The 26,125-nt window shown below is 46.8% G+C and overlaps 2 protein-coding genes across 2 annotated transcripts; one reads left to right on the top strand and one right to left on the bottom strand.

Moving 5' to 3' along the window:
- The first annotated feature begins 522 nt into the window (after window positions 1–522).
- LOC123088075 (serine protease Do-like HtrA) lies at window positions 523–17,012 on the top strand. Its single transcript, XM_044510235.1, has 11 exons — window positions 523–1,059; window positions 1,377–1,529; window positions 1,612–1,766; window positions 2,272–2,547; window positions 2,674–2,724; window positions 3,205–3,290; window positions 5,569–5,686; window positions 5,791–5,883; window positions 5,994–6,062; window positions 6,167–6,257; window positions 16,677–17,012. The coding sequence occupies exons 1-11, from the start codon at window positions 663–665 to the stop codon at window positions 16,703–16,705; spliced, it is 1,518 nt and encodes a 505-aa protein (XP_044366170.1). The 5' UTR covers window positions 523–662; the 3' UTR covers window positions 16,706–17,012.
- Window positions 17,013–22,367: 5,355 nt separating this feature from the next.
- On the bottom strand, window positions 22,368–25,603 carry LOC123077692 (uncharacterized). The gene is made up of 5 exons (XM_044499990.1): window positions 25,521–25,603; window positions 24,936–25,240; window positions 24,740–24,848; window positions 23,510–23,624; window positions 22,368–22,522 (listed from the first exon to the last, which is right to left on the bottom strand). The coding sequence occupies exons 1-5, from the start codon at window positions 25,601–25,603 to the stop codon at window positions 22,475–22,477; spliced, it is 660 nt and encodes a 219-aa protein (XP_044355925.1). The 3' UTR covers window positions 22,368–22,474.
- Window positions 25,604–26,125: the final 522 nt, after the last annotated feature.

The following is a 26,125-nucleotide window of genomic DNA, read 5'->3' as shown; positions in this document are numbered from 1 at the left end:
AACCGTAACTTCGATTTTAACATATTATATATGAAATTTTATTAGAAAAATGTGTGGAATCTAAATATGATGTTAATTTTACCTGTTAAATATTTTTAAAATATTGTTATGGAAGCAAACTTATAATTTATAGCGCAAGATCCATTTTTTTATACAGGCGGCGATCCGGATTGCAAATAAATACCCCACTATAACCATATACGGAAAAGAAAACATCGATAACTACACGTGCATACCTCTAAAAAGTGTCGCAAGGGAAAACAAAAGATTTCTCATCGCGAGAGTGAGAGAAAGCGAGCGAGAAAGAGAGAGGGAGGAGAGAGGGAGAAAGAGACACCTTATGATTAACCATATTCAACACACGTTTTTTGTTGTTTTGTGTGAACACCGAGGCCATCGCCGGCGAGGGTGAGAAGGAGAATAAGCAGCAACACAAATATGATACCTCGTAAAAATAAAGGAGATGGACCTATTATGGTCTTGAGTGATGGTTGTTGAGTTAGGAGTGTGCGTTATGTTTTCTCTCCCGTTGCGACGCACGGACTCTTTTGCTAGTAAAATTCAATTCCCCAGCACTGAGTTCCGCCGGCGATCGTAAAGGCCCGGGAAGTTCCGTCCTCTCTCTTGCTGACCGCGCCGGCCCGACCCTCGCTAGGTCAGCAATGCCGCAAGCCGCCACCCAAGAGGGAGAGGCGTCGGGGTCCGGACCAACCCTCGTGCTCCGCCGCGGCCGGAGCTCCACCGTCTCAGCAACACCCACGACGACCACCCGGTCGATGGCCCTGGTGCGTGCGCGGCGGAAGCCCCCGGGCTCCCAATCGCCACAGGAACCACCCGTGCGGTCCCCGACAAGTAAGAGAAAGAGGGGGGCGGCTGCCAACCAGGAATCGAAGGAACGGACAAGGACCAGGGATGAGGAGGAGGAGGAGGAAGAGGATGGGGTCTCATCTGCAGGCAGCTCCCCAATTCGCGCGCCGCAGATTCCGGATGCGTTATATGAAGATCTGGATATGCTTAAGGCCATTCAAGATATACACGATGCATACGATGAAAAATTAGGTTTGTTGTTCAAGTACCCTCCATTCCTTTTAATGTTTCACGTCCTGTCGTTATCATGTATACTATCTAGTATGCCTGTGAGAGACAAGAACAGGAGACATTTGCAGATTATCTTGAAATCGAGACAATTTTAAACCAACGAATTGTCCTAGAGATCGTAGGATATGCCACTCCACGCAGTTTAGTTTTCTGATATGCACATGTGCCGCCTATTGTGAAGTTCAACTTAGCGAAGCGACATATCCTCTGAATGCTGCTGAAATCAAATGACAGTTTAGCATGTTAGTGTTAACTTCTGATTGCTGATCTTCTTGCAGGTCGCCAAATGGAACTGCCGACTCTTTATCTGCACACGTGTAAACCGCCCACATGCTTGAGTACTAATCCTAAGCTTCTTCGTGTCCGCGAATCCACAACAAAGACAGTGCTTGCTGCTGCTCCATCAGTTATTGGACTTTCATCTTCTGTTGGTATGATAATTATGTCATGTCTATTTGTTAGCAGCGCTGCGAGAATAGGTTGTTCCTTGTTCATATATGCATGCGTTTGCAGGTCGTCATTCGCTAACACGATGCTCTGGATTTTGGGTTGATTGGGATGAGGAGAACAAAAAAGGTACTGTTTTGACTACTGCACATCTGATTCGCACGAAGTCCCCATCCTCAAATGACTGGCTAGGTAAAGATGAGTATGCTCCCAAGGCCAAGGTGAGTTGTTAAGGATAGGAAAATAGCAGTTTGTATTCACTTGTTTTTTGTACATGTAGTCTCATACTAGTTCGACCTTACTTAACTCATTTTATTTGTGGCGTAAGGTAGCTAGTCCTGTCCACATTTAACATAACTCCATCCACAGTTACACTTACATATTCTATCTTCTGACACTAGAATTAGGGAAGTGTTAAAGTGAAGTATGTTGGCTGACACAATGATACAATTAGCTAGCACTGAAATAACGATATAATTTTTTGGTAAACCATGCATGCATAATGTAGTCACTATCTATTTTATACAAATGGTGAATTCAATGGAGCTAAAAGAGTAATTTGCATTGCATCCACATGTGGCTTTGTGGGAGATGCTGACCAATTTAAGAAGACATGGGTATGACTATAAATGTCATCAAATTTTTTCTTTCTAACTTCTAAGACATCATTGGTTCTCGAACAAAGAAAAATATCTAAAACATAATATTTCGCAACTTCTGTTTCAGGTTTTTGTTCACTTTCGGGATGCCACTACTGAGAAGGCCACCATGCTGTACTACGAGAAGCACTACAATCTTGCTATGTTTGAGGTTAGAGTAGATGAACCTGTCCAGTTGCTCTCCTTCAATGATGACGTGAAAAGTGCTGAAGAAGTGTTTGAACTCGGAAGAGATGAAAGTTCATTTCTAACGATAGGTCATGGTATGGTGCAATATCTGAATCCCAACCTGCTTGAACGGCATCACTATCTGTATGTTCATGGCACAGATGAGCATCCTAAGGCACAGATTGTAATTTATTCTGAGATTGTTGTCTACATTCTTTTGTTATTTGGATAATGTCATCTGTTGTTTTATTTTGCAAAATGTTGGTATCAAAATTTAATGTTGCTAATACATATGTTCCAGTATGACAATGGAGGGCCAGTTATTGACTTTGATGGCAAGATTGTGGGAATGGTCAGCAACAGCACGAGAGGGTCTATTATTCCTTCATCCATTTTGCTCAAGTGCTTGCATTTGTGGAAGAAATTTGGGTATTGTCTTTTCTTTTAGTTCTTTCTTAGTGTTATTAAAATAATCTTCTCTACTATTTTTTTACTGTTAAGAGTTAAACGCCTCTCCCATGGTTCTTACTCTTACGTTGAGTTGTTCCACTTCGATTTCCTGTCAAGTTATTTGTTGTATTTTCTTTCAAATATAGTTTGCTGCCATGGGGGATAGCTGCCCCCAGGCTTGTTGCCATTGGACGCGTTGCATGTGTCCTCAACTTGGTAGTAATCCAAAACCCAATTGGCATCTGATGATAAAGTTGCACAAACATACAAATGAGTGCTACTTACACCTGGCATTGCGTACCGTACTTATGACTTGGATTATCATGTCACACCAACATCAATGGTGAACATGTTGCTTGGATTTATGTGCCATATTTTAGAGCTATACATGTATGTGTCGCTTTTGCATGCATGCATGAGCATACATTGTGGATTGCGCAAAAGAGGTACCGAGAACAAGCAAATACTGTAAGCTGGTCTTATTGCAGTCTACTTATTAGATTTACCGAGAATGAGTATCTCAAACTTTTGGCTGTTTGTGCTCATTACACGTGCCTTCATTACACTGTTGGGACCATGTGTATGGTTAGTATGTGAAAACTACATAATTTCTCTGTTTATCCCAAGTTGTAGTAAATCGATGCGTGTCGATTTGCAAGAAAACCTGAATGGCAGTCTATATTGCGTGTTTTATTGAAACTGGATCCCATAACTACAAACATACAATTTTATTTTTCGAGAAAATGCAAAGGACCTTTGCATTTCATTGCATTGCAAAGGTAGAGTTTTGATACAATCCTCCTAGGAGGTCAAGTACAAATGAGGATCAGTGAAACTAGTGCACGTCCCAGTTGGACGGCAGAATGACGCGAAGGCCATGGGCACCCGCTCTTGCCCACTGCTCGGCTTCCTCTTTGATCTTCGAGACCAGGACTTGAACCAGGGGCTGGGCTCCCTCGAAAATGCATTCGTTGCGCTGTTTCCAGATCATCCATAGTAATGGAGGCTAGGCCCTTACGCATCAGTGTCGGCGTGTTTTGCCTGGCCTGTAGCCACCAGTCCATGAGTGAATCTTCGTGGCTTGGCCCTGCAGTGGTCATCCATAGCCAGGATAGGATTTCATGCCAAGTCTGCCTGGCGAAGGGGCACTCCAAGAGGAGGTGGCGCATGGTCTCGGAAGCCTGGTCACAGAGTGGGCATCGTGGCTGGTGCTGGAGACCGCGTCTAGCCAAGCGGTCGGCCGTCCAACACCGGTCTTGGTTGTCCAACCAGTGAAAAAACTTCACTTGTGGCGGCGCCCAATTCTTCCATATGAGCTTCCATGAGAAGCAAGTCGTGGATCCCTGGAAGGTGGCAAGATAGCAGGAGCTAGCAGAGTAGATACCGGAGGCCGTCCATCTCCAAACTAGCTGATCAGGGGTGTCCGAGAGCGTTATGTGCTCGATCGCCAGCCAGACTTGAAGGTACTGGCCAATCTCGTGTATGCCCAGGGCCCCATGAATGTCCCTGGCCCAGCTATGGCCTTGCAGAGTTGCAGTCCTTCAGCGACGGTCCGGATTTGCGCCGGTGCTTGGGTATGCAGTTGTAAAGTGCTGGGGCGATCTCACAAATGGACTGCCCATTTATCCAGCGGTCTTCCCAAAAATATGGCGTTCCGTTTCCGAGGGTCATCGTGGTGGACGCGAAGAAGAGCGCTCGCTCCTCGGCAGAGAATTGTAGGTCCATCAACGTCTAGTCGCTACTAGTGGTTCAACTCGAAAACATGGATGGGTACACAAAGGCATAATAAAGTTGGATGTAGTCAGGTGTCAATCAATGCTCACCAGCAGCAGTCATTCATGTGGCGCTCCTACATTTTGCTTCGGCTTGCAAACACCTGCCAAAGGAAGTAGAACTACAAAATAATTGCCATGTCATTCTCTTTATCATGTATGACCTATACATATCTAAACTATCATGACGTCGAAAGGATATTGTTAAGTTTGGTTTGTCCTGTTTTTATCTTTCTCTTGCCTCATGCAATAATGACCATAAAAAAAATATTTGTTCAGTAATGCGTTTGTTGTCGTGTTTTATGTTTGTAGTGAGTATATTTAAATAGATTGCACAAGAGATTATTTAGCAAAAAATATGTACAAGTGAGGTCAGGTGATGGACCGTCATATGGCCTATGTGGATAGAAGCAGGAATAGAACCACACTGACCAAGTTTGGCAAATGGTTCCTTATGAGAACTTTATGGGAAAATCAATTGTTGTTTTATGGACTTCTATGTGTTATCAATATTATTTTATGGCAACTGTGCGGACGTAAAATTTGGTGAGAAGTTATGTTTTTATCTTAACCTTGATACCCTGTTATGCCTACTGATTCCTCTTTGAAAGGAACTAATATCTTCTATTGATATAAATTTGAAGATGTTCATCAGTGCATTGTTTATAAAAAACTCGATAGGTTTTGGTTCTATTGTAATATGCCGTTCTGTTTGGACATATTTGATGTAATAAAAACTTGATATTGTTTTGGTTCTATTGTAATATGTCGTTCTGGTTTGGTTCTATTGTATATGTCATTCTGTTTACACATCCTTTGGGAGTATTTTTGAACTTTATCGGTGTCAAATATTTGTGGTAGTATCGGCAATCTTATGATATGATAGCCATAATTTGGTTCCTAACTGAAATGACTCATTTAAAAGGGTTACATCTTATGGTATTGTTTCTTTCATTAAATGGTTGTTTGTATAGGCGCATGTCTCGACCCCACCTTGGATTGAAGTTTTCTGCAATCAAGCTTTTAGATCCTCCTCTTATCGAGCAAATATTGGTCAAGTGTAGCATTGATAGTGGTCTTATTGTTCAAGAGGTATATATAAATGTTTGCGCCACTTCTATAAATTTGTGCGTCACTTCTGAGGATTTTTATCTTCTCATGCGTATTGAGTGGTTATTTTTGATAACTGAATCTAGGTGTCCGAAGGATCTCCCGCTGAGAAACTTGGATTTCGAGTGGGTGATGTCATTGAATGCTTAAATGGAAAACACGTCTCTACCACCGTTGAGGTGGGTGCGCTATTGATTTATTAGGTTTCAAGTAAAATAGAAATAAATTAGGTTTGTGTTACATTCTGTTATTTTGTTAAATTTTTGCTATTTATTGTTGGCGTTGTTAGCTAGAGAACATGTTGCTGAGTAAGTATGTGGAAGGATCAAGTGGCCTTAATTCTGAGGTGGATATTGAGGTGAATTTACCTGTATGTTTCAATTATGTTTTTTTTTGTTTGTTTGATCTGTTCTGTTTGTGGCGTATGTTAGCACTAAGAATATGCAATTTTTTACTGTATAGGTTTGGGTATTTCATATGCGCAGAAGTCTTTGGAGAAGTAAAACATTAACTGTAAAAGTATCTGATGACGCAGAAGTCATTGTGAGAGGAGGTATGCATCCTTCGCCAACCAAGTTCCTTCGTTTTGTAGTGGGAAATTCACATTTGTGGCACTAATCTCCGCTCAAGACATGCATTATGCCATTTTTCTTGGATAGACATTTGCCATCAGTTACTCTCACCATGTGCCCTACTTTTGGCACCATATGCCGTCACTGTTCGGTCAGCCCTAGTTTGATGTAGTTGGGCGTTGTGTCAACAACAACAACAAAGCCTTTGTCTTTTTATGTTTATATAGTCCCAAACAAGTTGGGGTAGGCTAGAGCTGAAACGCATAAGATCTCACAACCAACTCATGGTTGTGGCACACAGGGCCGGCCCTGTGTTTTGAGAGGCCCTAGGCGAACTCGCCGACATGGGCCCCTATGTCCTAAGAGGCTAAGACCATATATGTGCTCGGGATTAGTTTTTAGCCCTTCTTCTCCAATAACATCAACATTGCTTGAAGATGTAAAGTACTTATTGAAAGAACTCTTCCGTGGTTAAATTTTCAAATCATTTTTCTCCTTTTTTCAGCACGCCACAAATGCATCTTCTTAGGTAACATGGCAGGCAAATGTCCTAAAATTATGATGAAAAGAGGATACAAAAAATTAGAAATTTATACATCGGATGATTGGAATCTTAGACATGTACACAAAATGACAAAAAATTAGGATCAATCATGGATGGATGAATAATTGAATACGTACTAAAGAATAAAGAATAAAAAAAACTACTAAAAATGGGCTTTGAATCGGGGAATAGATCAGGAACATGGCACATGGATGCATACGTATTGTGGTGCACTCACGGCTCACATACGTATAAGTATTGCCGCCTTGCCGGATGTCGGATGGCCGGGCTGTCGGACTGCCGTGGGACGCGTACAACGACAACAACTAGCGGCGGCCGAGGCACCGAGAGTCAGGCCGACGGCCAATGAGAGGACGAAGTCACGAAAACGAACCGACGAGCGACGAAGGCACAAGCGAATTAGCGAAAACGATGAGATCTCCGGCCGTGCCTTTCGTCTGGCTGCCGTACGCTTCGCTATCGCTGCCTAGCTATCTGATAGGCCTAGCCCATCTTGTTTCTTTTCTCTCGTATAGTTTTTTTTCCTACCTATTTTTTGCTGGCTATACTATGTATTTATCCTGCATCATGGGCCCCCCACCGGCCTGGGCCCTGGGCCATCGCCCCTCCGCCATACCCCCAGGGCCGCCCCTGGTGGCACATGGATAGCAAGCTTCCAAGCACCCCTGTCCATGGCTAGTTCTTTGGTGATACTTCAGTCCTTCAGATCTCTCTTTACAGACTCCTCCCATGTCAAGTTCGGTTTACCCCGACCTCTCTTTGACATCATCATGTAGTTGGGCGTTGTGTACAACAACAACAGCAACAACAAGGCCTTTAGTCCCAAAGAAGTTGGGGTAGGTTAGAGGTGAAACCCATAAGGTCTCACGACCAACTCATGGTTCGGGCACATGGATAGCAAGCTTCCACGCACCCCTGTCCATAGCTAGTTCTTTGGTGATACTCCAATTCTTCAGATCTCTTTTTACGGACTTCTCCCAGTGCAAAGACGAAAAATACCCTTAGGCAGACGTAGCACACGAAAACCATCTCAGTGCACACACCTTACGTCAAAGGTGCAGGTCTGCGCACTTGTCATTTCAAGCATCAGATCTCACAAGTCTACTTTCAAAAGCATCAGGACTCTGTAACTGTCATTACAATTTTTTCCAAAGCATCATATGAGGACTGCATAATTGGCATTGTAAGTGGAACTGCATAATTGTCATTACAAGTTTAAAAGAACATTAGAACTACATGCTCGCAGTTACACATCTGGAACCAACATTTTTACATGGCAATAGTATATACTGCATATGCTTCTGCCTCCAAACTTTTGCTTCTGACCAATCTTTAGCTTTAGACTTGTACTTCTTTTGATTAAGGTCCTTCTAAACCGATGGGAGAATTGTATGATCTTCAAATTTCTTGGTTGCAATCCTTGCACGCGGTCAATTTTCTCCATTAATTGCTGCCTAGTGGCATCCAAAGAATCAAGAATGGGCAGACCTTCTAATTCCCTGACCTTACTGTTGAAGAACTCTCCTAGAATGTATTGACCTTCTGCCATAATTTGAGTGGTGTTCATCCAAGTATTTCTTCACCTTAGGTTTTGCACAGATTTTCTCCATGTAGCCAATATGCTTTATAGGGAGTTAAGTATGTGCACTGCAAAATCAAGCATGTCTCATAGGGAGTTAAGTATGACCACTAATTTGTCTCATAAGTTATCATCATACAAAGGCCCTTTGGACTTCTTCAAAACACAAGTAGAGAGGTGGCTCGTGCACTCTTTATGCTGCACTCCTGCAAAGATGATATCGGATGCACTCTTCAGCCTCTTGCATCCATATGTGTGAATGACTAGATCAATTGGACGACCAGTGACTTGTTGTAGTATCTCTATGAACGAAGTCCAGGTCTCGGTTAATTCTGCATCCATAACACCATAGGCTACTGGGTACAACCAATTTTGGCCATCAATACCACAAACAGCCGCGGAATTGTCTTCCAAATTTACCTGTTTGAGCAGTTGATTCTACAGCAATCTGTGGTCTAAACCCTCTTAAGAAACTGTTCCAACATGGTTTCGGTCACACAAACAATCTCTTGGTGTAGAATGAGTGGATCATACTAGGAATGCTGACTGCTTCCTCAGTGAGGGAGTTCTGTTGGAGAAGATTGGGAATTCATAGTCACTGTCGTAACAAAAAAGTTTCCACGCAAGAACAATAGAGGCTGGATGCATCTATCTCTTCTGAGCAAGCTCCTTTTGATTCGTGAGTCTAATAATTTGCTCAAAAAGACTAGAGTGCAAAGCTAACAGAAGAGTTTGTTCTAGAATAGAATCTAAAAGAAGTGTTCTGCCCATCTATCTATCTATAGAATGCAAGGGAAGTAATGCCACTGATATGAAATGCATAGGCTGTACGCCCACCTACCACTCTGCGACTTCAGTTAAGTGACAGACTTCACCTATAACGATACAAAACCTAGATTGGAAGAGAACGATCACAGGCATGTGGTGAACAATACCAAGAGAAAGAGCACTGAAATGAACCATATCAAGCATTGATCTCACTCTTAAGTGTGTATAGCAACTTAGCAAGTGGAAACTATCTTTCCACTCCCCGTATATCCCATTCAGTTCCATCTCCTTGCAATAGAACTCTCTGTGATCTGGAACTTTGATATGATACTTCTCTTCGAGTTTCTTCTGCAAAGCTTTACCACCAAGAGAAGAATCATTTTTTGACCAGTCCAAAATTGCATCAGCAATCCATTTTGTTGTAGCTAGCCTCAGCCTTTTACTTCTTTGAGCACTAGGGCTAATATGAGTTTGGGGTTCACCTAAACCTGCAAATAACGAGACAAAGGAATTATTACCAGATATGATTCAGATGTTAAACATGAAGACCCAACTATAAAATATTATACCTGAAAAGTAAAACTATCTTGAGAGAAGTCCATATTACAACCTCGAACTACCACCAAACCAAAGTCATCCGGGCAATCCATTTCTATGTCCTCTGACTCATCATTTGCATCATAACTTCGCAACCCACTTGGAATGGACCTTGGACTTTTCTCGGATTCGACAACGGCCCCCTGCGTCGTCCTCCCTAGGTCTACACGGGTGACAGCACATCCCCGCCCGCGCTAGACCCCCATCACTTGCTTCAACTCCCCTCGCCGCTACCCCATGGCCTCCGCCGGGCAAAGCCCGCACAGATCTGACGGCAGAGGGGCTTTGACGTCCCAGGGAGGCTAGTCGTCGATCGGGGGCTCGTACAACAGCAGGCGGCGCCGTGCTCCTCCGCGCGTGTCACTAGAGCGCGGGGGCGGTGGGAGGACGGCGGTGCTGGCGTGATGGAGTTGTTGTGCACGTGCAATGACCTTCAGGTGCTTGTCATGTGGGGTGCTGTTGCGAGCTCCGTCGTGGCGTTTCAGTGCATGGTGGTTGGCGCGTGCGGCTTGCATATCCCCGCCTCATGCAAGTGCGGTGAGTGTGCCAGCGGCCCGGATGGATGCGTGGCTGGCAGCAGCTGATGCGGATGGGACAGATCTGCACGTCTTCGATCGTTTGGCGCACGGTGGATGGTGCTCGGGAGCGATGGGAGGTTGGTGGTGGTTGCCCAGTGACTTGGTGGTTGTGGTGTTTGGCTGTTTTTGGCCTGGTGCTCGCCGACCGGAGGCGACGGGCTTCCAGGCCAAGTGCCGCCTAGATCTGGCGTCAATGGTGGCTTGGGCCTACTAGGACTTTTGCCAGATCTGGCTACCATGGCGTTGGTTGGCTGGATCTTGCCGGCGGTTGTTTGACTCGGGAATATGTGGCGACGGGGCTGCGGTGGCCCAATGCTTATGGTGGTGCAAGTGAGCAATCTACCTAGTTCAATGATGCTCTGGATGTGTGTGCTCAATTCAGTGAAAGCTCAGACCGGAGCAAATGACGACGACGCCCATGGGCGCCGTGAACCTTCTTGAAGGCGTCATTGTATGTTGTTTTTGCCATCCTCTTTGCGACTTAGGGGGAAACCTTGGTTCCAGGTTTGCCCTGAACAACCAATGGTGGCGCAATTTGCATCACAACCCGTCTTGAAGGCATCGTCTAGAAGTCGGCTCGATTGTTCTGTTGGGTAGCTGCTTCTTACGGGGATGTGGGTGGTGGTGGTGCGACTGAGTTGGGGTCGACAGTGGTGTGTCTTGGGGTCTGGCAACATCACGCTTGGTGCTGTGGAGCTGCCACCTCTGCCTCGTTTGTTTGTCTTTGGCAGTGTTCATGTGGTGTGCCGTCTTGTTGTGCATGTTCAAGACCTTCCCATGGTGGTCTCCGTTCATCTTTGCTCAATGTTGGAGTAATGATGCCTCCCCAACTTGATAATCGTTCCGGCTTCGTATGGCTGAGCTTGCAGTCAAGGTTCTTGTTCAACTATAGCACTTGTTGATTGTGGAGGCTCCTCTATTGCGCCGTGGGGTTCGGTACGCACGCCGGTGCGGTGCGTTAGGCTGTTTGCAAAGTTTTGGCATTGTGATCCCTCGACGGCTCCCCACATCTACTCGTGTCACTCGTGATGGTGCTTCGGTCTACTCGCTAGGTCGTGCCTTCTCTTGGGTGTGCATTTTTCTCTTCTTCCTTTCCCCTTGTTATTTTTCTGAAAAGGAGGATAACCCCCGGCCTCTACATCAGAACGATGCATGCAGCCATATATTGTTAAAAAAAGGGCAGCCCGGTGCATGTAGCTCCCGCTTGCGCAGGGTCGGGGAAGGGTCCGACCACTTTGGGTCTATAGTACGCAGCCTTTCCCTACATTTCTGTAAGAGGTTGTTTCCAGGACTTGAACCCGTGACCTCATGGTCACAAGACAGCAGCTTTACCACTGCGCCAAGGCTCCCCTTCATGCAGCCATATATTGTTAATAGTGCAAAATCCAGCACCCGAACAACCTCGACCCGGAAATAAAGCGGAAAATAAATCCTGAGGCCGTATACCTCGCGACAGTAACTCCCCCAGATAACCACAAACCCTATGTTACAAGACACACAAAAAAAGAAAAAATACACAACTTCTAGGCTACGCCTTCAAGAAGGAATCGTTGCACGTATGCTGATGATGGCGAGTCCACCACAAGGATGAATTTTGGATTCTCATCACCAAAGCCAAGCTTCAACCCACCACCTTCAGCAAGGACACAAGCAGGCGCACGTCGATATAGCCTGATCAGAGTTCATGTGCTTCCACCGGAGTGCATAAACTCATCGTTAAAGCCGCCTGCACCATCCACCTTTATCCGTCTACCGACGCCTCGATATCCGATACCTCTAGAGAAGACAACGGAAGACAAAGACATCCCATACCGCCTGCCTCCCGCTACTGTCGCACCACCTTCGATCCAACAACAACATGCTAAACGTGACACCTCCGCCAAACCACCGTGCATCACCTGCTGGTAGCAGGCATGACTTGACATCTCCGAATAAGACGTCGTGCGTAGCATCCGCCGGTAGCACATCCATCGGTGGCTTCACGTGTCGGCGACAGGCACTGCCCGACAACTCCGAAAGAGGCGCATGTGTCACCCGGCGAGCCGCATCTAACCCGATCTGTTGATGGAGGGGACGTCCCATACTGCCACAGCCTTAGAAAGGCAGTTGCCACCTCGAGATCCAGACTCCGAGTTGCCCACACAACCCTAGAGTCCGCCGCCGTCGATGAAGAGGGGCCGCCGTCCCGATTCCGGGCACTACAGGGAGCACCCACCGTCGCGCCAGCCGCTGTCGTCGCCCACACAATGGCAACAGCCGCCGCGATCCCGCATCCAACATTGTCGATGCCGGAGGAAGCTCCGGCCGTCACGCGCGTCCTGCAACATTCTCGGGAGCGGGGTCCCAAGATCCACCGCCACCGACGCCGCCACAAGGACCCACCACCTGGCTCGTCATCCCGACGGAGGGGCCGCCTCCGCCGCCATGACCGGAGTCACTACTCCAGGGATCAAGCACCGCCAATTGGGCAGATCCCCTCCCGATCCACCCTTCCTATGTAGCCGATGGAGCAGCGCCGAACCGCCGGGAAAGACGAAGACGAAAGGGTGATATTGCGCTGCCAATCCCTCCAGACCGTGGGGTTGCAACCCATATCTCCGCCGTCCCCATCACTGGCGGTGCCCGGGCCTAGCCGACGCACGTCTCTAGGGACGTCGAGGTGGAGGAGAGGTGGGGAGTGGGCGGTGGCCAGGGGGCTAGGGTTGGCCCCCCGCTCGCCCTGGAGGGAACGAGACGAGGGGGTATGGGAGCGAGACTAGGGGGTACGACAGCCTCGACCGATCAATTTGGGTCTTGTATGGTTTTGGTCCGGTTTTCCTCATAAACAGGGTTAACTTGTTTAGGTTTTTGATTCGGTTGCCCTTATAAACCGGATCAATTTTTTCTTTGAATGAGATCAAATTCAGGTATGGAGCTCTCCCACGATGACTGTTCTAAAAACAACAACAAAGCCATTAGTTCCAAACAAGTTGGGGTAAGGTAGAACTGAAACCCATCAGATCTTGCAACCAACTTATAGTTCTGGCACATAGATAGTTAGTTTCCACGCACCCCCTGTCCATGGCTAGTTCTTTGGTGACATTCCATTCATTCAGACCTTCACGGACTCCTCCCATGTCAAGTATGGTCTACCCCGGCCTCTCTTGATATTATCACACTTTAGCCGTCCGCTATGCACTGGAGCTTTTGAAGGCCTGGGCTGAATATGCCCAAACCATCTCAGACGATGTTGGGCATGCTTCTCTTCAATCAGTGCTACCCCAACTCTATCCCGTGTGTCATCATTCTAGACCCGATCCTTCCTTGTGTGGCCACACATCCATCTCAACATGCGCATCTTCGCTACACGTTGAACATGTCACCTTTTAGTCGGCAACACTCAGCACAATACAACATTGCGGGTCGAATCGCCATCCTATAGAACCTGTCGTACAACTTTTGTGGTACTCTCTTGTCAGAGAACGCCAGAAGTTTGGCGCCACTTCATCAATCCGACTTTGATTCGATGAATCACATCTTCATTGGTATCACCATCGTTTTGCAGCATTGACCCCAAATACCGAAAGGTGTCCTTACCACTTGCCCATCAAGGCTAACCTCCTCGTGCCTAATAGTACTGAAACCGCACCTCATGTATTCGGCTTTACTTCTACTAAGCCTAGAACCTTTCGAGTCCAAGGTTTGTCTTCATAGATCTAACTTCCTATTAACCCCCATCTAACTATCATCGACTAGCACCACATCATCTGCAAAGAGCATACATTATGGGATATCTCCTTGTATATCCCCTGTTAGCTCATCCATCACCAAAGCAAAAAGATAACGGCTCAAGGCTGACCCTTGGTGCAGTCCTATTTTAATTGGGAAGTCATCAGTGTCGCCATCACTTGTTCGAACACTTGTCACAACATTATCGTACATGTCCTTGATGAGGGTAATGTACTTTGTTGGGACTTTGTGTTTCTGGCCCACCACATGTCATTTCGCGGTATCTTATCGTAGGCCTTCTCCAAGTCAATGAACGCCATATGTAGGTCCTTCGTTTGCTCCCTATATCTCTCCATAAGTTGTTGTACCAAGAAGATGGCTTCCATGGTCTTTCTCCCAGGCATGAAACAAAATTGATTTTTGGTCACGCTTGTCATTCTTGTGAAGCGGTGCTCAATGACTTTCCCATAGCTTCATTGTACGGCTCATTAGCTTAATTCCATGCTAATTAGTACAACTTTGAACATCCCCCTTGTTTTGAAGATTGGTACTAATATACTCCGCCTCCATTCTTTTGGCATCTTGTTTACCCGAAAATGAGGTTGAAAAGCTTAGTTGGCCGTACTATCGCTATGTCTCCGAGGCCTCCCAACACCTCAATGGGGCTACAATCAGGGCCCATCGCCTTGCATCCTTTTTAAAGCATTTTTGACCGCAGACCCTTGGTTTCGCCGCACAAAACGTCTGCTAGTATCATCAAAGGAGTCGTCCAGTTCAATGGTAGAGCTCTCATTCTCTCCATTGAATAGCTTGTCGAAGTACTCCCGCCATCTATGCTTAATCTCCTCGTCCTTCACCAGGAGTTGATCTGCTCCATCCCTGATGCATTTGACTTGGACGACATCCCTCGTCTCTCTCTCTCTCTCGAATCTTGGCCATCTTATAGATGTCCCTTTCGCCTTCCTTCGTGTCTAAGTGCTAGTAGAGGTCCTCATATGCCCGACTCCTTGGTTCACTCATAGCTCGATTTGCGGCATTCTTTGCCACCTTATACTTCTCTATGTTGTTTGCACTCCTATCCAGGTGTAGGTGTTTGAAACAATCTTTCTTCTCCTTAATAGCCTTCTGGACATCATAGTTCCACCACTAGGTATGTTTAGCTTCGCTTCTACTTCCCATGGACACTCCAAACTCCTCTGAAACCACCTTACGAATGTAAGTCGCCATCTTCATCAACATATTGTCTGCATCTCCTCCTTCCTCCCAAGGGCCCTCCTTAATGATCCTCTCCTTGAAAGCCTCAGCCCCCACTACTAAAAGTCACCAGATGCGATTCTCTCTTTTTAAAGAGGGTGTTAGTTGCGATCATGTCGTAGGCTAGAGCAAAGCTTAAGACATCTTCTCCTTCTTGATTCTTGATGCCATAGCCAAAGCTCCCATGCACCCCTTTAAAACCTGTGTTAGATGTACCATGTGGCCATTGAGGTCTCCTCCTATGAAGAGCTTCTCGCCAATAGGTACACTCCTAACCATGTCCTCCTGGCCTTCCCAGAACTCCCTCTTGGTGTTCTTATTGTGGCATACGTGCTGATAACATTGAGAACTAAGTTCCCAACTACCAGCTTGACCAGAATAATCCGGTCCCCACCCCTCTTGACGTCTACCACTCCATACTTAAGGCTCTTGTTGATCAAGATGCCTACTCCATTTCTGTTTGCAGCTGTCCCAGTGACTGTTCAAACAAATAAAATAAATAAATTTGTAACCACTTCCCTCAGACACATAATCTAGATCATGCACTTGCTAACAGTAAAGGTATACATGTGAGCACACTTGCTAATCACATGTTTATGAAACAGTAGGGCTACATCACTTGCATCTACTGCTTGCTGGCATTGTCTCAGTAAACCTCACGCATCCCATGCCTAATCTTTTGCATAAATGTGGGTGCAACATCCATTAGCATGAAATTACAAAGCGAAAACGATAAGGAGACCATCGTCTACCAACGTCTATTAATTTTGAAGTGTGAAGCTTTACAGTGGAATCACAATGTAAGTACTTCACAATCATGATGAGGCAACCCACAAGCATCATCCATGGCATGAAATAGGAAAAGAAGAAAAAACAATTCCTCTAGCATCATCGTATGTCCTTCTGGAATCGATACTGGATTGTTGCCGCCGCATTCCGTCAGCTCACTACTAACCAATCCATCTCCCAACTGCGGCGCGGAGGAGTGAAGGGGTGCTGATTTGGTGTTGGTTTGGACGAAATATTTGGAGGAATTGATGGATTCAAATCATCTGCAAGGATTTGGTGCAGAGTTGGAGAGTGGAATTGAGAGTTGGGGGACTCATGGGGCTAAAATGGGGTGACTTCATGGGTCAAGCCCCACTTGCCAGTGACTGAGAGGGTACTTTTGGAAGAGAAAAGCACTTAGCCTGGTCTGGCCGTGAAGGTGTGCAATGGCAAAAGCAGAGCACTGTGAGAACTAATGGCAAATGTGTCAAGTGAGAAAAAGCGATGTCATAGGCGTTTAAATTATCACTATTTTGGTGAGTAAAGCATGCAAAACATTTTGTCTAACACATGTCTTATACAGGTTACCATCCTTTTGGACAAAAGACTTGATCCGTGTAACTTGAGCAAGCGAGCGAGTCCAGGAAGACATCACAATCAATAGTGCAGGTGATTACCCAGCTTCTTGGCTGTCAGGACGTATGTGGCAGTGGGTGGCTGTCAGGATGTATGAAAGCCACGCAATTGCAGGCATAAAAAACATGATACACCATCGACGTACTCTCTGCCAGGAACAAGTTTTTTCAGCTCGATATGGTGTCCGCCTCCCCGGTTGGTCAAGTCGTTGGCATCACTTGTGCCTACTTCTGTCTCGAATATTTTCCCTTGCAAACTGAATTCAAATGAGATTGGGAGACAACAATGTTCTTCAAATTAGATTATTTCCTATAGCAGGGCAAGGTTCATATTTCATACTGTATTTACCAGAATCAAACTGTTCAAAATGTAATTAGTTTCAACCAGGTCTAAATCTTACCAGTATTGCTTTTGCAAAATCTAATGAAGGTGCACCCACTATTGGTTCTAGAGCATGTTACGCATGCCGCCACCCAGATGTTTCTTCCTCTTTTAGGATCAGTATCTCATCCCCTTACTCCCCTTTCTGCTATTTTCCCACTAATCCATCATTAAACTATGATGCACATCCGAATGTCATGCAGCAACGTCCCTCCTTGCATGTGAATATATCTGCACGTCTACGCTCATTGTGAAGCCCCTCGTCTGTTCTCATTGTGAATATATTGAAAAGTTTGTTTGGAGCTCTGGCTCCATAGAACTTGTTTTTTGGAAGGAAAAAAACAAAATATTTTTTTAATTTTTTAAAATCTCAAAGACAATTGCATGAACATACTAATGTACTCCCTCCGTTTCTAAATATAAGTCTTTTTAAAGGTTCCAATAAAAGACTACATACGGAGCAAAATGAGTGAATCTACACTCTAAATTACGTCTATACACATCCGTATGTAGTCCATAGTGAAATCTCTACAAAGACTTATATTTAGAAACGGAGGGAGTATTCTACATATGTATAATTTTTAAGATGAAACTATTTAAGATGTAAGCTAAAAAATTAAAGTCGTGTCATTTGAGAACATTCACTGTTTAGAGTACTAAAATCGACACAATTATTTTAGCTCACATCTTAAATCTTTTTCTTTTTTGGCAGGGAGCTCACATCTTAAATCATTTCATCATGAAAATAAATTTATGCACACATAGAATACATCCATATGGACATATGGATTTTATATTTTGACACTTCAAAATGGGAATTTTGTTTTTTTTTCAAAAAAAAAAGAAAACACAGCTCGGATGCCCAAGCTCCAGTACGCCTCACTCAGCGGTTGCAGTTTTTCAAGATACAACAATATACGTGTTCTTCCAAAAAAATATGGTTCAGAAAGTTGCAGGTATACATTCTTGTTGAACATGGCCTACGTGGCGGGTCAGCTTGAACAACACACTTGGTATTCAACATCAGCTCCCTGCTGCTGGCACTAATTTGTGCGCAACAATCTTCTAACGATCAACAATCTTATGAAGATAGTTCATTCCAAGAAGCAAGTCAGTACCAACACATATGTTATTCAAATGAAAATCAGCAAAAAGAACTGCACTCTGCAGGAAATCAGATCTGAAGCGAAATAATATTGATGCCCAAGTTTTCTGGGAACAGAGAGGTAGTACTGAGTTTACATTTTGGACCAGAGAGCATCACATAGTGTATGCTCACAGATTGTTTTCAGCTGGTAGACCTCAAAAAATTCTCAACTCTGATGAAGACTTCTTTTGGGCGGGGGAACTGTGATAAAGCCTAAGAGATGGAACAACAAGTGTTTGCCGATTTCAGTACAGAGTTGTCGCGTAGTCTCTCCATTTGTAATCAGCACTTCGTAACACAGCAGTTGAATCGACATAGCTGTCACATAAACTACAATAAAACAAGGTTAAATGACAGACCGGAATTCAACTGAAATTTAAATCAACAGCAGATTACGTCGATGGACAAAGAAAATTGACAATTAACCTTTGCAGATATGGCCAAATAATTGATCTTAGTATCTTACACTGTTTTCCCATTCCTATCAAATTTCTAACTAAATAAGTGAATGGATAAACCATCTGCAGCCAAGTGTTCATACAGTTCATCCACAACAAAAGTTATCATTCACATCCTTAGGATGTACAGTACAATACTTCAGACGGTTACCGCATTCTTGTAAATTGTTCTTCACAAGTCCACCAACTCACAACGTACAAAAAGAGCAAATTAAAACAATTAAGGACCGAACAAGGGCGTTAACTGGGTTGTCCACGTGGTGTTGATTGTGCACCGACTGGGCACCACGATGCGTAGGCTGAGCTATGTCACCACGCGTAGGCCATTTGGTCATATCTAGGGCCACTTGTATGGTGTGTTGGGTTTCTGTGCTGCTCTGTTCAGGAGGAAGCTTAAAAGAAGGAAAGGAATAACTCTGGCTGTGGTTGAGTATGTCCTTCCCTCCTCTCCTTCCCTCCTCCTCCCGTGTCGTCCCCGCGGGCGACCGGGGGGAAACCCTAGGGCGTCGTCGGCCGGCTCCCCTCCCCTCGTCTTCCTCCCTCGCCGCCGCCCGTTTGCGCCGGCGGGCGAAGCCCGTTTGGTGCTGGCGGCGGCGGGTCCTCGTCTCTCCCTGCTCGGGCGGCAGCGGCGCGGGGCGCCCTGCTCGGACAGCGGCGCTGCGCTTTCGAGGGGCGCGGTGGCGTGGCCGCTTGGTCCGGCGGCGGGGCTGCTGGTCCGGGGTGGCGGCGTGGAGGGCCTCGCGGTGGTGGGCGCACCCGTGGCGGCGGCGGATCTGACGCGGCGGCGGATCTGACGCGGCGGCGGCGGTGCTGGTGGTTGCGGGCGAGCCGGTTTCCGGCCAGATCTGGCTGGATTTGTCGCCGGGGACCCGGCTGGTGGCGCAGGGCGGAGGCCGGGGCTCGTCCTGGTCGCGGATTCGGGAGGGGACGACGGCGGTTGCCGGCCTGCTCCTTGGATCTGGCACTGGGCCGTCAGCAGGCGGCTCGGAGCAGTCCCTCGGGGTCCCGGCGTGGATGTGGGGTTCCACGGCGTGGTGGTGGCCCGTGGCGGTGGTCTGGGTCGTTTCAAGGTGGCGGCTGGACTTCTTCGGCGTCTGCCTGTCGGTGAGCGCCCTTGACGACCTTCGATTCCTCTCCCCGTCGTTCAAGCGCTACCTTCATCGAAGGGTTGGCCCTCTCCCAGCGGCGCCCATCGCCCGTCTCGCGCCCGGCGACAGGACCGAGCTCGTCTCGCGCCCGACAGCAGGACCGGACTCGTCTCGCGCCCGGCAGCAGGACCGAGCCCGTCTCGCGCCCGGCAGCAGGATCTGACTTGTCTCGCGCCCGGCTGCAGGACCGAGCTCGTCTCGCGCCCGGCAGCAGGACGGGTCGATGGTGGCCAGGTTTGGCCGGACTTCGGGTCTCGACGCTGGGGAGTGCTCAGGAGTGCGAAAGGCGGTTCCTTTCCATTCATCTCTTTGGTTGGGGTAGCGGTGGGTGACGGGTGCGGTGGCGTCAAGGTCATGGATGCTGGGGGCGGCGGCCCTGGTGGTGGTGTCGCGGTGCTCCTGGGCAAAGCCCGTGACTTGGTGTTGCCTGGTGGCCATGGCCGTGTGGGCGGCGTGGTAGCCAGGGTGCGGCGTTCGGTGGCGGTGAATATTGGTCGGGGTGAGAACCTGTTCTATCTTCGGACTGACCGGCGATGGCGAAGCTCGTTCCCTTCTTGAAGGCGTCGCCGCGACTCTCGCTGCCCGTCGTGTTGCTCCGGGGGAAACCCTGATCCTTGGGTCGGGCGGTGGCGGCGCTTCAGTGTCGTAACCTTCCTGTTGGCACTGCCTTGGAGCCCACGGAGCGTCGTATGTAGCTTCTTCTCTTCACGGTGGCGTGTTCACGTTTAAGGCCCCCGGTGGCTCTTGTAGTGCTAGGGGTGGTGTTGCTGTGCTCAGCGCCTTTGTATCCTGCCTTGGGTGTGTGCGTGTGTGTTGGTGGCGTGTGCTGTACTGGGTTGTTGGTGATCTGTGCTTTATATATAAAGCGGGGCGAAAGCCTTTTTCGGTAATAACTCTGGCTGTATCCCATATTCCCGTTATATTTTACAAGTAGTTGCAGCTGATTTTGCTGTTCATAGATTTATTATTTACACAGATCAACTTAGGTCATAAAAACGACTGGACGCGCCAGCTTCTAGTTAGAATAACTGATCACAGAGCACTCCGTATTACTTTAACCAGGATAGGAATCACCATTTACTAGCACAGATCACGAAAAGGAAACTAAACTCTTAAGGTGAGGGGACAAGAGAGTAAACTATGGTATTCCATATCACATTTTGAGGCTTGCATAGACATGAAGTAAATTATGGTATTCGTTTTTTTTTTTTGCGCAGAATAAAATCACAGTATTCTGAATGGCATTTTGAGGCAAATTTTGAATTACTATCAGTGTTCACAACTACAATAACAGAAAATAATCTGAAGCAGAAAACCAAACAATCAATCCATTCTTACTGTTCCACACCAGATATTAACATCAAGAACAAACAAACTCTAGCAACATCATGCTATGGTTGGTTCCTTACCGGTAACAGAGCAGCACTAATGAACCTGACCCTGTTGTTTACCAGCAGTTCGAGCAGCAACTGTGGATGGGATAACAATAAGAGCTCAGGAGGGAACAAGGGCTGTAGGATGATCAAATAACACCTCATATCCCTGCATGTTATTTATGCATTCGTAAGGCATATTTACAAATAGTAACAACACAAACAAGTAAAAAAACATATGTGAGAACATACCATGTACCACGTGATGTCGCCTCAGAAAACGTCCGATATCAGCATGGGAGATAAAGTATGTAAACTGCCCTCCAAAACCACCATGCAACAATCCAATTATTCTCCCATTACCATCTAACAACGGAGCACCTGAGCTTCCTTTTTCACTTGCTATCACTACTTGAGTGAGGTTCATTGTGTATCCAACGGTGTTCACAAGTTCCAAGTCACGGACTGTTCTTGAAGGGTGAGAAATTGATCCTTCAACAGCTGTTCGAGGTAGGCCAGGAGGCCATGAAATCATTGCGCACTTGTCGAAAGCTTCTGGAGGAGTTGGACTAAGAATCAAGCCCTGGTGACTGTTGGTACATCTTCTGCCCAAATTCTTAATATCTGCTCGGTATACATGAAGAAGAAGCAAGTCTTTCTCGCAATCGATGCCAATCATGGAAGCTGGTGCATAAACTCTTGCTCTTACCCTGCTTTGCCCGCGGAAGCTCTGCTCGTAATGATCACACAACACTCTTACAGAAAAAAGTGAACAAGCATCTTGAAGCGAAAGGGGTTCTGAACTCTTGAATACGTGTTGCATAAGATGGGCACATGTTAAGATCTTAAGATGATCATCTGCCTCCTCCACTACAACGCCCGTGCAATTTTGTCCTCGAAGGTCTAACTCCGCAGCTCTTTTTTCTGCAGGAATAGTCTCTACTTTGTTCATAAGAGCTCTAAGTGCATTAATTGCAGATGCTTTTGGTCCGATAGTGATGAAAAATATAGAGTCTACAGAACGGTTGTAGATCCACTTCTGTAACTCGCTCGAAAAAGCATTTGGCGGAGCAGCCATCTAGCAATGAGAAAAAGAGAAGGATGTTTTTAAGTACAGTTTACAGTTTGGTACAATGCAAACAAAAAGAACAGAAGTGAGGAAGTCCAGGGAGCATATACCTTGTATTAGACACCCACGGTGAACCCTGCGGCGGGATACAGAAGAGGAGGTGGTGATTCTAAGTAATGAGATCAAAGGAAGCTGTAGGAACAAACAGCAACCTTGCCTAGCGAGACAGTAAATAAAAAGTCATAAACAAAAGCCATAACATCTGAGAATAAATTGTAAAAATTCCCAAAATAAATGCTAAGGCCAGAAGTACAATGAATACTTCTTTTTTGCCATATTTAAAAAGAAAAGACACTACACAGCAGCATGAGTTTGATCAAGAACGACATCTATATCAGCTTAAATCGGCCCATATTAAAGCAGAAATAAGAAAATATGAAACTCTATTTGATTTCAGATAAATAGAATAAACAAAAAAAGACTTTAACACTCACTCAAACCAGTTAACTGTGTTTAACTTTACCCACAATTGAGGGCTTAAAATAATGATTTGACATCTAATTCCTTAAAGGCATTCTCACTTATTTTGGGACGGAGTATATCACAAACCTACAATGCACTACTTTAACTCCACAAATGGGCAAAATCAGTTTTGTGACAAACAGATCTTTCACATTAGATTGCAACTAGATGTTCAAGGTTTCAAGTCTAATGGCTTGTTTATGCTGTACAACAGATCCGGAGATTGATTAATGGAGATGTTCAAAACTTGTCTTTGCTTCCAACAAAGCATGAGGACGAACCAGTAATGACTATCAATCATCCCTATTGGGGGAGTTTCTTTTTTGCTTATCTCTGTAGGTCTCTGATCTTAGAACTTTGAAATATAAGGACCAAACTTAAAGATACGGAGACTCTAGAAAGTTTGCCAGTCAACACACATAGGGAATGAATGACAGTACAGGAGCTGGATGTATTTTGCACACAATAGAAACAGTAACTCTATGTTTATCTTGTGAGTGATAGCCTTCTAAGTAGAATACATATGACCAAGAACTGAAGCATAGTCATTACTCAGTACATATCCCTGTAACAAGTTAATTTGTCATTACAGAACCTGGTAAAATTTAATCATACTTGCATGTAAATGATCAATAAAAAGTTCTAGAAGTAAACTGCTCAAACAGGGACTTAAACTGGATACCTTCTCAACCATGACGCTCTTTCTTTGCTGCTGTGAAGTTACATCAGTAATACAGCTGACGAAACTCAGCTCAATCAGAAGTAATACGCTCCCCTCAGAAGTACACCCTGAACTCCTGAAGAAAAAGAAGAAACAGCAGTCAGTTTGAAGTAAGTAATTCTCAGCTCAAGGTAGAAGAATGAGTAATAGGCTGGCAAGCCCATTCGGGTTCAGTCAACATCACACAGCACAACTGAAGAAGCACGAGATACAAGCATTCTCCCTCAGCGCCCCCACTACCATCTACCCAAGAGACTTGGGATAATGCCAGTTGTGATGTGTTCCGGTAGTCTCCAAAAAGGAACAACACACTATCATAACAAACCCAGAAAACCCAAAGGAGAAAGCAGTAACAGCGGCAGCAGTTACGGGAACCCCTCCCTAAAGCCGAAGAAGAGCAGGGGAGTCGGACACAGGATGCCCATGAAACATCCATCCATCACAAAATTCACAAGTCACCACACTGTTTTCGTATATGATAAGAAGTCTTGTAATGCTGCATGCTAGGAATGCAGCTTTACATCAAATCAGATGACACAAACAAAACAAACCATGAAGTATCATAAATGCGGGCAGGGATTCATCAGGGAGGCCACCTCCTGCACGAAGGAGGAAAAGCAACGGACCCCAGGGCACAAGAAAGACCACGCCCACACACATCCATCCCCTTCCCTTCCCCACAAGATTCAGCAAGCTCAAAACAACAGTCGTGGTACCTACACTGCTGCGGAATAAGTGACAAGAACCGTCAAATCACGTTCCCCATCACACAAATCTCTGAAGCCTCTGTCCGGGCTCTCTGTTCCTGGGAGAACAGAGATTGGAGTGGACCGATTCTGCCAAGGATACGGACTTCAGGCGGCTAATTGCCAAAGAAATCGCTGGCGTTTCCGTTCTGGCTCGATTCTTACCACGCTTACTGATCTAATTAAGCAAAATATGAAGAACTAGAGTATCTGCTTCGCTCCAGTGATCCTGTCTACGTGTACGCGTGCAGATATCTCCTCGTCCCCCCATGAAGTCGCGAACTCAGAATCGAGATTCAATTTTATCTGAAACCCCACAGCAGGAAACCCACTGAATGCATCGGCGAATCGACGCACCGCACATGAGGAGCAAACCCAAATGCTGCTCGCGGAGCAAAAAGTGAACCCAAACGGGACGAGGGAGCGTGGAGACTGATGAACTAACCCTGGCACTCGCGGCTTGCTCGCGGGGTCCAACCGGCGCTGGACGGCTGGAGCAGGGACCAAGGGGGCGGGGTGGGGCGGACCGAGACGGGGCCACGGCGTTCGTGCTCCTGCGGGGACAAGGGAGGGGCGTGAGAAGCGGGCGAGGGAAGGAGAGAGCGGCTGACGGAACCGGGGAGAGGACGATCGGCTCGCACCTGGGCGGTTCCCTCGCAATGCCGGCGCGGTGGCGCGCGCGGGCGGATGGCGCCGTGCTCCCGCAGGGCTCCGGTCCGGGAGAGGGCGCGCCTGGTGAGCGGCGGCAACGAGCGGGAGGAGAGCGTGCGTGCCCCGCGAATTGGGCTTGGGGTTTGGGGAGGAAACGAAGGCGGCGTGTGCTCGGTTGCCTCCCTGGCGGTGGGGCCCGCGCCTCGCCCTTCTTCTTTTCACTTCGCGGCCTCGCCCTGTCAAAACGATACTCCTATGACGAGTAGCGGTCACGTTTCCATTTTCATCGAATGCCCTTTGCGCAAGAAAAGTCACCGGTGTTTGAGAGTCCGTCCTCTTGTCCTCGCGTGCCTTATCCACGGTAAGAGCATCCACTCCCGCGGATAGCAGATCCGAGTATCCGCGAACAGTGACCGGTCACGTCTTAAATTTACTCCTCTCCATTTAAATACCTTATACTACAAATCGTAGATCCACACAAAATCATGCAAAGGATAAGATCCACGTACTACATAGATCAACTATCCTAATCGTCATCAGAGATGTCCACTATCTCGGTGTCCGGCTTCGGATACATGGGCGGCCGCCACAACTCCAACTCCCGCGGCTCCTCCAGCTGCTCCGCGTCGGCCTCCGCCTCCATCTCTGATTCCACCATGTCGAAGAGCGCGTGAGTCGCCGCTAGCTCTTGCCGAATGAACTGTCAGTTGGCCTCCACATAGGCCTCATCCTGGATGGACTCCAAGAAGGCATGCTGCTCCGCCATCTCCGCCGCTTGGGCGACCGTGAAATCCGGCTCCATGTCCTCCATGTCGAAGCCTAGAGCCAGCGCCAGATCCTCCTCAGGCTGCTCCGCCTCGCCCTCCTCTGGATCCGCCACCTCCATCGGAGTCGGCTGCTGCTCCTCTTCCTTCTCCTCATCTGTCTGCTCCTCCTTCGAATCCGACGAGTCCGGAGGCAGGCCGGCAGCGATGCGGGCGGCGCGCACGGCGTGCCTCGCCTGGATCTCTCGATCAATCTAGAGCAAGCGCTCCGGCGTGAGCATAGCATATGTGGTTATCTTTTGCCGAACCATGGCGGAGCCGGAAGGCGTGGGAAGAGCAGCACAGCGGGAGAGAGGTGGATGGGATCGGGCTACGGTGTGGAGAGGAAGGAGGTGGATGTGGCTAGGGTTGGAGGA

Source organism: Triticum aestivum, chromosome 1B (assembly GCF_018294505.1).
Source record: "Triticum aestivum cultivar Chinese Spring chromosome 1B, IWGSC CS RefSeq v2.1, whole genome shotgun sequence".
Classification (NCBI taxonomy): Eukaryota; Viridiplantae; Streptophyta; class Magnoliopsida; order Poales; family Poaceae; genus Triticum; species Triticum aestivum.
Note: the sequence above shows the minus strand (reverse complement) of the source record. Positions and strands in the feature narration are given on the sequence as shown.